The sequence below is a fragment of the Antechinus flavipes genome, chromosome 3 (genome assembly GCF_016432865.1).
Source record: "Antechinus flavipes isolate AdamAnt ecotype Samford, QLD, Australia chromosome 3, AdamAnt_v2, whole genome shotgun sequence".
NCBI classification, from domain to species: Eukaryota; Metazoa; Chordata; class Mammalia; order Dasyuromorphia; family Dasyuridae; genus Antechinus; species Antechinus flavipes.
Genome location: NC_067400.1, coordinates 482,653,864 through 482,668,379, shown reverse-complemented (window position 1 = coordinate 482,668,379; position 14,516 = coordinate 482,653,864). Strand labels below are relative to the sequence as shown.

Below are 14,516 nucleotides of genomic sequence, written 5' to 3'. Positions count from 1 at the left end.
GTGTGCAGCACTGTGTGTGCAGCTAGGTGTGGTAGTCTTACTGGTATAAAAAAATGAAAAAAGAGTGAGAAAAAAACAGTTTGCATAGAATTAATCAAAGGAGTAAGGAATCCAAAGTATCACATCTTATCCCTCTAATTCCCTAAACATGGATATGTAATGTCTAGATTGTCTGTTCATAAGAAACAGGGTAGCCCTTTGGTTAGAGGAAAAGACATTAGACAAATTAGGTTTAAGGTATCATGATACAGGGTGAAGATTTTGAAAATATTATTTCTAATAATTCATAGTTAAGAATTCTAAATATCCTTTTGTGATCATACAAATATTAACACTGGAGCAAGCTTTTAGACACAACATCCTGCCCTAGGTGTACAAATGTAAGACCTTTAAATGTGCTTTGATTTTCTCCAGGAATTAGTAGAGATGTATTTTCCCTTAGTTATCTATACTTTTATCCATCTCTCCTTACAATGAATTCTGCAAATTCAGAAACAATTCACCTTATAATAGGATATGGCTGTGAAAACCCCTAAAGGAGTTGCGATCAATGACCAAACCTGTGCAAGCAAGCTGAGCTTAATAAATACTTCTTTCCATACTTTCAATACTTCTTTGAAATGACTCCAATCTCATTGATTTTATAATCTGATAGGAGGAATGGGAAAAGTTCTGAAAATTTTTTGAGTATCTCTACATCATTTTACCAACTTGGATGACTGGAAATCCACAATCTGGTGCAGAGAACATAAATTTCTATAATGGCAATGAAAGAAATAAGACAGCAGAATAGGTCATTGAAGAACTATTTGGCCAAATCCAAATCAAGAAGCTTCTAGCACCTTTTCCAAAGAGGATGCCCCCACAATTAACATCATCAACATCTGGATGCTTTCTTCCTCAAATTATAAACTTGGAGACAAGTAGTCACCACAAAGCCTATAATAAAGGACTAGCCAAACTGGGGCAAGTCAGTAATCAGCATGATTGCCCTGGATGGAGACCCCAAGAATTCCACCTTTTCAATATTCTTCAAGGAGCATATATTGATCATTTCATTGAGTGTTTCATTACATAACAGAACATGTTGATCATTGCTGTGAGCTGTGCCACATGGGACAAGGCCATGTAACTTTCTTTTGCTACCTTTTTCAACAGGGACTTTGACCACATCTTCATGGCTACCATTTCTGAGAGCAACATCAAATTAAATGGCTCATACTGCAAGTTGTCCATCTGTGAAGATGGTCTTTCCCAGATGGTCCTTCAAGATCTTGCCATGTTCCAGAGCACCCCCAATGGTACAGTCTTTTACCTGAGGGATGCTGTGGCTGCTGAGAAAACAGTAGTTAGCTGCCAACACGAAGGGCATCTGTTTCACAAGGACCAGGCACCCAGAGAATGTAATAATCTACAAAAAACAATGAAATTTTGGCCAAGTTAAGATGGTTCTTATGAGATTAGTGGCAGTTTAGAGAATTGTGGGAATTCCCTTCTGGTCAGTGCAGGTCCTTCATGAAAGAATTCATGAACCCGAAATATTGAATGGCAAAAGGGAAGTTTATTGTCGGATGAGAAGTCAGCTTTGCTAGGAGACTGACTCCCTCAATGGCAGAGAAATAACAAAAGGTTTTTTGCTGAAAAAAGAATGTCTTCACAGCAGAGAGGAGTTCTGGCAGGCAGTTATTCTCTTCTACAGACTTCTACAAGGATCAGAAGTTTAGAAATACCCTTTAATAGGAAATCTGAGGCTCAGGTTTCAAGATGAAAAGAAACCCAATCTCTCTCTTCTACCCCACCCCTACCCCCCATCCCTGCCCCAAATCTAAAAACACTCACCTTGGAGTTTCATTCACTCAATATCAGGCCCAGATCTCCCAAGAAAATTTGAATGGGGATCTGGCTATCAATGGGGGGATGATTTGCCTTAAAAAGGCCCAGCCTGAGAAATAGGTTCTCTCATACACTCTATGGAGCCTGGGAGACCAGGAATCTCTCTTCTTTTACAGATCAAAAGAGATCACAATTTCAGAGTGATCATTTTACAGATTAAAGGGAACACAGTTTCACACCCCACCCTCCCCCCAAGAGCAAGGATGACCAGGTGACTTTGATCAGCGCTGGAATAAACCTCCATGAAGCCTTGGCAGCTGCAGAGCAGCTGAAGAAAGAAAAGATCAATACCCAGGTGCCTGACCCTTTACAATTAAGACCCTGGATAAGAACTCATTGTTGAAAATGTCCATTCAACCCATGGCTGCATATTGACTGGATGATCATTACTATGAAATTGGCAAAGGAGAAACTGTGTCTGTTGCCATAGTGGGTGAATCTGGTAACACTATTGTTTATCATACAATTGCCAGCAACCCAAGATGGGCTGCTGACAGAGCTGTTGATGTTTGGCACCAATAGCTCCCATGGCCATCAAATTGGCCATGTCTTAAGCTTAAAATGTCTGCTGGTCATTCCAGACCAAAATAAGGAATAGGGAAGAGAGAAACATTTCTGTAAATTTAAATACATTGAGTAACTGAAAATAATAAAAGTGTTTTGAGGGGTGTATGGAATAAACTGAGTGAAGATCTCTCATGGAAATATGGCCTTGAGTCTTTGAGCTATATATAGCTCATAAGTTGGATTATAGCTAAAAAGCTGCAAGTATTCCATTGTCTTGGATGAATGTTTCCTTGCCTGTTTCCTACCACCTCTTAATTAACATTTAAGTAGTTCTTTTAAAGATAATGGTGGCTTTGGAAATTCAGGTAACAGAATTCTCTCATCCAAGACTATCTCCTTGTATAGCAGAGTTTATTATTTACTAACATTCTTTTGTTTCTGGGACAGACTTCCTTATTTAGTATATAAGCCTATATTCCTCCAGATAATAGAAAAAAAGGGGTGAGGTGGGGGAGGGGGGGTGAGATTGTGGGGGGGGGGATGCCAGAGGTCTATTTAATCTTATGTTTTGCAGTTTGTACTCTACAATCTTTACAAACACCATTGTTTGTTAGGAGCTGCCCTTTTTCTCAAGATCATAAATCTCTTTTTGCTTTTCCTTACCTCTGATTGTTTTTTGTGGTCGCTAATGTGAAAAAAGACTCCTCCTCTTTTTGAGTTCAAATTCCATCTCAGATACTACTACCTGTGTGACTCTGGTCAAGTTATTTAACCCTATTTGCCTCAATTTCTTTGTCTATAAAATGAGCTGGAGAAGGAAAATTTTATTTTATTTTTTTAATTGACCAAATTGTTATTTTGCTGTACAAAAAGAATCAGACTCTGAAATATTGTATAATTAGCCTGTGAAGGAAATCCAAAATGCAGACAGGCAAAGAGTTCTTTGGCTGAGCTCAGCTATTTCAGTTCATTATTGCTCCATTGGAACTCATTTGGTTCATCTCATTGCTGAAGATGGCCAAGTCCATCAGAATTGATTACCATATAGCATTGTTAAAGTATGTAAGGATCTCCTGGCCCTGCTCATTTCACTCAGCATCAGTTCATGTAAGTCTCTCCAGGCCTTTCTGAAATCATCCTGCTGGTCATTTCTTACTGAACAATAATATTCCATAACATTCATATACCACAATTTATTCAGCCATTCTCCAATTGATGGGAAACCACACTCATTTTCCAATTTCTGGCCACTACAAAGAGGGCCACATTCATTCGTGCACATACAGATCCCTTTCCCTTCTTTATGGTCTCTTTGGGATATAAGCCCAGTAGTAACACTGCTGGATCAAAGGGTATGCACAGTTTGATAACTTTTTGAGCATAGTTCCAAATTGCTTTCCAAAATGGCTGGATGTGTTCACAATTCCACCAACAATGTATTAGTGTCCCTGTTTTCCCACATCCCCTCCAACATTCCACATTATCTTTCCCTGTCATTCTAGCCAGTCTGACAGGTATGTAGTGGTATCTCAGAGTTGTCTTAATTTGCATTTCTCTGATTAATAATGACTTGGAGCATCTTTTCATATGGCTAGAAATAGTTTCAATTTCTTCATTTGAGAATTGTCTGTTCATATCCTTTGACTATTTATCAATTGGAGAATGGCTTGATTTCTTATAAATTAGAGTCAATTCTCTATTTTGGAAATGAGGCCTTTCCTTTATCAGAACCTTTGACTGTAAAAAATATTTCCCAGTTTATTGCTTCCCTTCTAATCTTGTCTGCATTAGTTTTGTTGTGCAAAAACTTTTCAGTTTGATATAATCAAAATTTTCTATTTTGTGATCAATAATGATCTCTAGTTCTTCTTTGGTCATAAATTCCTTCCTCTTCCACAGGTCTGAGAGGTAAACTATCCTGTATTCCTCTAATTTATTTATAATCTCATTCTTTATGCCTAGATCATGAACCCATTTTGACCTTGTCTTGGTGTGCAGTGTTAAGTGTGGGTCAATGCCTAGTTTCTGCCATATTAGTTTCCAATTTTCCTAGCAGTTTTTGTCAAACAGTAAGTTCTTACCCCAATAGCTGGGGTGTCTCAGGGTTTGTCAAACATTAGACTGCTATAATTATTGACTGTTTTGTCCTTTGAACCTAACCTATTCCACTGATCAACTAATCTATTTCTTAGCCAATACCAAATGGTTTTGGTAACTGCTGCTCTGTAATATAATTTTAGATCTGGTACAGCTAAGCTAACCTTCATTTGATTTTTTTTTCATTAATTCCCTTGAAATTCTTGACCTTTTGTTTTTCCATATGAACTTTATTTTTTCTAGGTCATTAAAATAGTTTTTTGGGAGTCTGATTGGTATAGCACTAAACAAATAGATTAGTTTAGGTAGTATTGTCATCTTTATTATATTTGCTCGCCCTATCCAAGAGCATTTATTATTTTTCCAATTGGTTAGATCAGATTTAATTTGTGTGAAAAGTATTTTGTAGTTTTGCTTATAAAGTTTCCGATTTTCCCTTGGCAGATAGATTCCTAAGTATTTTATATTATCAGTAGTTACTTTAAATGGAATTTCTCTTTGTAACTCTGACTGTTGGATTTTGTTAGTGATATATAAGAATGCTGATGATTTATGTGGGTTTATTTTATATCCTGCAACTTTGCTAAAGTTGTGGATTATTTCTAATAACTTTTTAGTAGAATCTCTGTGATTCTGTAAGTATACCATCATATAAGCAAAGAGTGATAATTTGGTTTCCTCATTGCCTACTCTAATTCCTTTAATCTCTTTCTCAACTCTTTTTGCCAAAGCTAGCATTTCTAATACAATATTGAATAGTAATAGAATCACAAAAAGTGGTAGTGGGCAACCTTGTTTCACTCCTGATCTTATTGGGAATGGTTGCAGTTTTTTCCCATGACATATGATGCTTACTGATGGTTTTAAATAGATGCTGCTGATTATTTTAAGGAAAAGTCCATTTATTCCTATACTCTCAAGTGATTTTAATAGGAATGGATGTTGGATTTTATCAAATGCCTTTTCTGCATCTATTGAGATGATCGTATGGTTTTTATTAATTTGGTTATTAATGTGGCCAATTATACTGATAGTTTTCCTAATATTGAACCAGCCCTGCATTCCTGGTATAAATTCTACTTGATCATAGTGTATTATCCTGGGGAGGATTTTCTGTAGTCTTTTTGCTAATATCTTATTTAAGATGTTAGCATCAATATTCATCAGGGAGATTGGTCTATAATTTTCTTTCTGTTTTCAACCTACCTGGTTTAGGTATCAGTACCATGTCTGTGTCATAAAAAGAATTTGGTAGGACTCAAAAAGGAAAATTTTAAAGCATTACAGTATCTTTGTCAAGAAAACCCAAAATGGGGTCACAAAAAGTTAGACAGAACTCATCATTTATATCAAGCTTACTATATGTCAGGCACTGTGCTAAGTGTTTACATTTATCTCACTTGGTCCACCTGACAACCTTAGGAGATAGCTGTGAAGTATTATCCCCATTTTACAGACAAGAAAACTGAAAGCAACAAGAGGTTGAATGACTTGTCCAGAGTTACACAGCTGTTTAAGAGTCTGAAGTAGAATTTAAACTCAGGTTCTTCTGATTTTAAGCCTGGTGCTCTATCCATTGTGCTACCTAGAATTCCATATAGTCTTCAGATGTGTCTTTCTGCTTAATTGAGAGCCTGAGACCCAGAAAGTATGAATGAAAACTAAGGTTGAGTGACTTGTCCAGGGTCACACAGCTAGTTAAATATTTAAAGTGGAATTTAAGCTCAGGTTCTCTTGACTTTAAGCCTGGTGTTCTATCCATTGTGCTGAATGGGACCAGGTGAAGATCTCTTAAAAAGTTGATAAGATGGAGTGGGTCAGACCTTAGGCCTGCAGCCTGTTACATGATTCTTAGGGGTTGTAGGGAAAGAAAAGATAGATGGTAGGTCCCAGCTTCAGGAAATGATAGGAAGTTCCATGACTCACAGGAAGAAGACATCACCGACTATTGATTAGTGATGGTTACTTCCGTTTTAGTCCATCCAGTGAAAATCTCTGAGTCTTTTACTATTTAATCAGATTCTTTATTCCCAGCTAGCTAAGGTCAAGCACATGCTGGGAAATGAGAGCTGAGAGGCTCTATGTCTGCCCAGGTGTGCTTGGGCCTCTCCTTGCAAGGACCGAATAAATGCTTTCTCTTTGTATCTGAAGATGTCTGTGATTAGTTAATTTGGATTAACCTAGGATTAATTTCCTAGGTTTCCATATAGTCTAAAGATATGTCTTTCTGCTTAATTAATTTAGAGACTGAGACCCAGAAACTATGAAGTCATACTCAAAGGAAAAGCCAAGAGAATTGCATTAACCTCTTTAGTCTAATATTCTATGCTTGATACTTTTGAGATTCTGAAATCTTGTATAAAAAGACCTATAATTTTTAAAACTAGAAAATGGATTACATGTAACATAAGTGTATATATATGGCACATTATATGCCCTGTGAGGTCAATGCTTTTCCCATTCATTTACTTGGACTCCAAAAAGTTTTAATTTCAAAGGCTAAGAGTTTGAATTAGATTTAGAAGTCATTTAGTATAATCCCTTTTGGGAATGAATTAATCTAATCTACAAAATCCATAGAGGATTGTTTCAGCAATCCCCTATAGACTTTGTAGATTAGATTAATACAATTGTAGGGTATTAATCTAATCTATAAAATGTATAGGAGATTGTTACCACTGTTCTGAATACTTGAAGAGTAAGGGTTAAAGTCACTTTTCAAAGGTATATAATATTTTAGACAATTCTAATTGTTAAGATTGCTTTTTTTGAAAAAACAACCTCCTTATAATAACTTTCTTCAATTAGTCCTAAATCTTCTCCTGTAGGCAGAGTAAGTCTGATCCCTCCTCCTTCCCAAATGAGAGCCCCTCCAATAAGAGATTCTCAGAATTGGAAGAGTACCCTCAGAACTGAACACCATACCACAGGAACATTCTGGCCACTGCAAAGTGTAGTAGGAATATCATTTGCCTAGCCTAAATACTATACCTCTCAATATGTCTTAAAAATCAAAATTCGAAAGAACTGGGCCTGGCAAAATAAGTAATTTCTCTTCCATTAGCTAGCCCTGAAAAGGGAAATCATGGTCACTAGATCACAGAATATGTGGAGCAGTGTTTTAAAAAAAAAAAAAAAAAAAAAAAGAGGATCAGGATGGAAAACCTGAAGAGCTTTGAATGTCAGAGGATTTTATATTTGATCTTGGAGGTGATATGGGGTCACTAGAATTTACTGAACAGAGGTTGGCATGACCAATTCTGTACTTGAGGAAAATCAGTTTCATAATTGAGTGGAGGATGGATTAGAATGGGGAGAGACTTGTGGCAGGGATTATAATAGCCCACATGTAAGGTTCTAAGGGCTGCACTGGGTTGGGGGCAATGTTAGAAAAGAGATTTTTAGTAAGGTAAAATTAGCAGGAATTGGCAAGAGTTTGGATTTGGGGAGTGAGAGAGTGGAGTCAAGAATGACACTTAGTTGCAAGCCTAGTTGACCTGGAGGATGATGATGCTGTCAACAGTATTGGGAACTTTGAAAAGAGGGAGAGATTTTTACTTTGGGGTAGAGACAATGAGTTTAGTTTTGCATTTGCATTTACAATGTCCAAAGCACATCCAGTTTGAAATCTCCAAAATACTACTTTTATTAGTATTAATATACTATTTAAGTAGTGTTATATGAATACAGACATGTCAATATGTATATATGTCTACTTACATATTTAATGGGTTTTTTAATGTCATGTTTGGAAAAATCATGCTACCTTGTTATATTTAATACATTATAAATACATATTTATATTTTAAATTTGTTTTCCATTTCATGGTTGGGAAATCAGGCTAACTGCTTTTAACATATGCTTATGTCTAGAATTTATCCTAAATTTTTTATTCCCAATGTAAAGGAAAGCAAAATTTCAGATAATCAAGTTTATTAAATCACTAATGTCATTGAACACACAAATCTAAAACAGTCACCTCTAGATAAATGACTATGATTGCTTACACAACCTCTTCTACATAGTAAAAAGCATGAACTTCATGATGCTAGCACTTAAAGTTATATAGAGATAGTAAAGATTTCCAAGAGAATTCAGGTGCCATTTCATATAACATATCTCTCCATTAAAAGATAAGAACAATATCTTCTTCAAGTCTTTGGGGCAACTTTATTCTCTCCTTTAGACTTAACACATTTAAATTTGTCTATAAGATCATAAGATTCTAGAGGCCAGAAGAGACCTGGCTTTTATTCATCTTTATATTTTTAGTGCTTAGAACAATGCCTTATATGAAGCACATGTTTAATGTCTAAATTATTAAAGTTTTGGTATTTCTGAATTTACCTGGCCCACTGGTGAAGTGTTATTGCTATTTTAAAAAAAGAAAAATATGATAAAGGGTTCCATTTTTAAAGCTGAATGCAAACTGAAAAGAGTTTAAAGTCAGATGTCAGATACCAGTCCCCTCACCAAATGCTAATATGATCTTAGACTAAGTTAAAAGAAATATAACAAATAATAACCCACTGGGATATTTTTTGACCAGACCATAGTTGGAAGAATTGTTTCTTTAAAGAGAGACATTTACAAGCTGGAGAATGTTCATAGGAAAGTGCCTAAGTGGAATCTGTGGAAATGTTGCTTTTTAGCTTGGTAGGGTTAGAGTGAAGAGAAGACTTGGATGGGAATTGAGGATGGATCAGTGAAGGGGGAAGGACATACAAAGGTATGTCTTAAAATAACTGAAGGACTATGAGCTGGAGAAAGTATTAGGATTATTATGTGTGACTCCAGAAGCCAGAGTTTTGAACTAGGGGAAAAGCTATAATGAGGTGGATTTACATTTGATATCAGAAAAAAAAATCCCTAACAATTCTCTCTGAAAATGAAAACTATTGCCTCAGGAGGCAGAAGTTTCTCATCATTAGAGGTCTTCAAACAGCAAGGAGAAAACCACTATTAAGGGATATTTAGAAATGTTTCTTTTATCAAAGGAGGCAATTAGGACTTTTTCCTAAATAGTCAGTGTTATGGATTTGCCCTTAGAAGTCTAGAGCACCATTTAATTATCTCTTAAATCTTTGATTTCTGTTTCTCAAGTAGGTTCCTGACCTGAACTAAGTTTAAGGAATCATAAAGCTGATACTTTAACATGCTACATTTTACAAAGTTGATTCCTACTGCTTCAAGATTTTTGTTTTATCTTCTGATGGTGTAAATGTTATAGAGTTATGCATATATAAAGAATGCCCAATGTCTTTTCTCAGGTTAATCTAGGCAAAGGGGAAATTTTTAAGTCATTTCAAGCAGATGATTATGATTAGCTAAACTGATAAAGCACTTTGTAGTGAATGGATAAAGAAAGTCATATAAGATAGCAGTTACACAGATTTTGTTTGTTTAAACTATGGCTTCATCAGAGAGAAACTGAAGGTGAATCTTGTTCTCTGGTTTCCCTCCAGTGGTGCTTGTGGCTGGTCACATGGGCAGAGGTTTTCTGCTGCCATCTTATTATACTTCTTTCAGAGTCCCTGCAGCTGCTTGAACTGTAAATGCAGCAATGGAGATCTGTTTTTTAACTTCTTCCCAGGCCTCATGTTGATCTGCTTTGTTTTCAATATCAAACATGGCATCATAGATTCCTGGAAATGATTCTCCTGCGTATTTGTTGTGACTACTTGGAGCAAAGATGATGTGCCTATGATAAGAAACCACAAATTAAAGCAGATTGGTAAATAGTTTTGATCTTTCATAATGCAGCATTAAATGAGATTTAGTGACCTGATTTCTAATATTATTATGAGAGAGATAAGTAGTACTCCTTGCTTAACCCATAACATTTGCTGAAACCCATTTAAAAAAAAAGTAAATTAATTGATCAATGCTTTTTGAAATTTGTATATAATAATTTAACGAAAATCACTTTAGGATATGAAGAAGGAAAAATGTGCTCATTGGTTAGGTACACAATACTAGAGAAAATATGAAACTAAATTTCAAATTTACAGTATACATTACTACTGATTTTTGGCTGCTTTCTGTTGAAAAGAAGTGGGGAAGAGAGGATACACACAAATTATTGTATGAGGGAGATACTTTGTAACAAGGTTAAGGAAAAACAATGTATCTAAATGATGAGACACACAAGTCTTTTCTTCATAATCAAGGTCTATATTACCAATACATGTGTGTTTTGATAAGGTTGATAGTACATATAAATTATTTGCAGACTATAGCAATAGGTCTGAAAGAGATACCTTAGTTGTGAAAATTTTTTTCAAGGAAGGCTCATATCTTAAATATTCTGGGTTAGTCCCCTGGGGGGAAGGGAAAGGGACAGACTATGAAATGTTAGCACGTTTTCCGGAACAGGATCAATTAAGAAAGATTTTTAGAATTTTCTCATTTTTTAGCTCACTTGCAACTCCCTCCTCAAAATTATAATGAAGGAATGTGGGGTGAGGTAGCTCCAGAGAATAGGGCATAATGAGCATTATGATAATAACAGACACCTTTCCAAACAGCTGATTAGGATGATTGTATAATAAATTGTAGAAAAGCCCTAGATTATCAATATGTAGCTCTTCAATCCACAAGGATCTATCAAATAGAATAATGATTAAGAAGTCTGAAGAGAAACAATAGTACATTCTTTTCTTTATCCAGATTAGGTCTACACAAAAATACAGCCCAAAGCCTGAAAGCAAAGAGATCTTGTCAAAAAGAGAGATGGACAGTTAAAAAAGTGTGTCCATATTTAAATGAAAAAGCTCCAAGAATATCAGAAAATGTGGTTGTGATTCTTCTATGAAAATCTAGATGATTTAGAACAGGGACTGGAAGGGGGCATGGGAGAGGAGGATGTGTTCTTTAGAATTGTGATCTGAAATGCTTCATTTAGTGACTAATTTTTAAAATACTATTATGGGAGAGATAAGTATTCCCTGCTTAGCCCACAACATCTGCTGAAACTCATTTTTTTAAAAAAAGATCTGGTACTGTGACCTCAGACAATCTTAGGAGTCTGAAATATATCACTGCTCTTAATGTAGCAATACTTAAAAGGTAGAAGAGGCTGTAGCAGAAATTGAAGAAATCAAGGGAGATGATCATGTAATCTACAAGTACTGGATAGGGTAGAAACTATTTTTGACACATAGTCCCAAATTTGGAACTGAGAGTGGGGATGGGAAGAAACATAAGAAAGCAATAAACATTTTGAAGAAATATTATAAACCAAAAGTACTAAATATAAGTCCAACCACTAAAAAGAACAAAGTAACTCTACAACTATAAGCAGAACATTAAAAAAAAAATGACATGACCACAAGAACTTACAAAGTACCTGAAAGAAATAGATTTTTTTTAAATGAAATTATATGTGAAATAAGAACTGGAGGAAAGAATAGAAAGAATAATTCTGAAATTAAAGTGTAAAACTTTACCCAGGTAAGAGGTTGCCTGAAAATCAGAATGAAGAAGAAAAGAATGCAATGATTTCATTAGCCAAGAAAAAAATTTTTTTTGAAAAAAAAAGGAAGAAATTTCAGGCATCAACTTTCTTTCTTTCTTTTTTTTTTTAAATTTTATAATAATTTTTTATTGACAGAACCCATGCCAGGGTAATTTTTTACAACATTATCTCTTGCATTCACTTCTGTTCCTATTTTTCCCCTCCCTCCCTCCACCCCCTCCCCCAGATGGCAAGCAGTCCTATACATGTTAAATAGGTTACAGTATATCCTAGATACAATATATGTTTGCAGAACTGAACAGTTCTCTTGTTGCACAGGGAGAATTGGATTCAGAAGGTATAAACAACCCGGGAAGAAAACCAAAAATGCAAACAGTTTACATTCATTTCCCAGTGTTCTTTCTTTGGGTGTAGATTCTTCTGTCCATCATTGATCAATTGAAACTGAGTTAGGTCTCTTTGTCAAAGAAATCCACTTCCATCAGAATACATCCTCAAACAGTATCATTGTTGAGGTATCTAATGATCTCCTGGTTCTGCTCATTTCATTTAGCATCAGTTCATGTAAGTCTCGCCAGTCCTCTCTGTATTCATCCTGCTGCTCATTTCTTACAGAACAACAATATTCCATAACATTCATATGCCACAATTTACCCAACCATTCTCCAAATGATGGGCATCCATTCATTTTCCAGCTTCTAGCCACTACAAACAGGGCTGCCACAAACATTTTGGCACATACAGGTCCCGTTCCCTTCTTTAGTATTTCTTTGGGATATAAACCCAGAAATAACACTGCTGGATCAAAGGGTATGCACAGTTTGATATGCTCTCCAGAATAGTTGGATTCGTTCACAACTCCACCAACAATGTCAGTGTTGACATCAGTGTCCCAGTTTTCCTGCATCCCCTCCAACATTCATCATTATTTTTTCCTGTCATCTTGGCCAATCTGACAGGTGTGTAGTGGTATCTCAGAGTTGTCTTAATTTGCATTTCTCTGATTAATTAATGTTTTGGAGCATCTTTTCATATGGCTATAAATAGTTTCAATTTCTTCATCTGAGAATTGTCTGTTCATATCCTTTGACCATTTATCAATTGGAGAATGGCTTGATTTCCTATAAATTAGAGTCAATTCTCTTTATATTTTGGAAATGAGGCCTTTATCAGAATCTTTAACTGTGAAGATATTTTCCATCTTGTTTGCATTAGTTTTGTTAGGTATCAACTTTCAACAACTGACTTGTCAGACAAGTCAAGGATGGATGAATAGATAGTTTAAGAATCACTGAATTCCCCCCAACCATTACCAAACAACCAAAAAAAATTGGGATATTCTATTTCAAGAGACTATAAATAGTGTATACAGTGCTATACTATGACCAGATTGGATCTATAAGAGCAATACAAGGTTAATTCAAACATTATTAATATTAAAGACATTGTATTAATGACAAGATCAAAGAAAATCATGTGATAACATCAATAGTTGCAGTAAAGCCTTGGCAAAATAAAGCACTTACTCTGTCAAAAACATTTAAAAATGTACTAATCCTCAAAATGGAAAATACAGTTCATACAAACTCCAAACTCAGAATTATGTTTAACTGAAAAGACTTTTTCAATAAAATTCAGTGGTAAAGGTGTTCATTATTACTTATATTATTGGACGTAGTGACAAAAATGCTAGTTATAGGAATAAGAAAAGAAAATGCTATTAGCAGCATAAATATAGAAAAAAATTATCTTTTTGCAGGTGATTTGAGGTAACTAGGTAAAACAGTGGTAGGAACATTGAGTCAGAAATAACTGAATTTAAATACTGCCTCAGATACTTATTAGCTCTGTGTCTCAGCTCTCATCTATAAAATGAAGGGGCTGAATTTAATATATTAAAAGGCCTCTTTAGCTCTGAACCTAGTGCCTGCTTTTTTCACTTAAGCTGAAAACATAATAAATTCTGCTCCAGTCTTTTAAATATGCTTCAAATGTGTTTCTTATCAAAAACACATTGTATTCTGCTATTCACTTACGTTTTATAGGAGAATTCATCCCATTCTCATTCACCGTTAAAATGATTAATTCTGTATAGGAATTCCTGTCAGTTTATTTTCCAAAATTATAATTTTCTCTCTTTTTTCACCCTTTCCCTGCTTACCAGGGTTTTGCTTCTGACCACCAACTTCCTCAATCTGCCTTCCCTTTTTTTAGTCACCCCTTATCTCTTTCCCATTCTACTTCTTCCCTCCTTTCTTTTCCTCTTTCCCCTACTATTTCCCTATAAGGTGAGATAAATTTTTATACCAAACTAAGCATGCACGAAAGTCCCCTCTTTGAGCCAAATTTGATGGCATTCAACAATGTTCATTTCCCTCCCTTCTTTCCCTCAACTGTAATAGGTCTTTTTTTGTGCTTCTTTGGGTGACATAATTTACACCATTTTACTTATCTACTCTTCTCCCAAATACAATCCTTTTTCCACCCCTAATTTATTTTTTATATCATCATATTAAAGTCAACTTATACCTACACCTTCTT

General features: G+C 35.3%; 1 protein-coding gene and 1 pseudogene across 2 annotated transcripts in view; one reads left to right on the top strand and one right to left on the bottom strand.

Moving 5' to 3' along the window:
• Positions 1-715: 715 nt before the first annotated feature.
• LOC127557338 (transketolase-like) lies at positions 716-2,415 on the top strand (annotated as a pseudogene).
• Positions 2,416-8,414: 5,999 nt separating this feature from the next.
• NAALAD2 (N-acetylated alpha-linked acidic dipeptidase 2) overlaps positions 8,415-14,516 on the bottom strand; it is a 94,285-nt gene continuing 88,183 nt past the window's right edge. For both annotated transcript variants that reach the window (XM_051986784.1, XM_051986785.1), the window contains one exon: positions 8,415-10,199. In XM_051986784.1, coding sequence (XP_051842744.1) covers positions 10,013-10,199 — 187 coding nt within the window. In that variant the 3' untranslated portion in view covers positions 8,415-10,012. The remainder of the gene's footprint in view (positions 10,200-14,516) is intronic.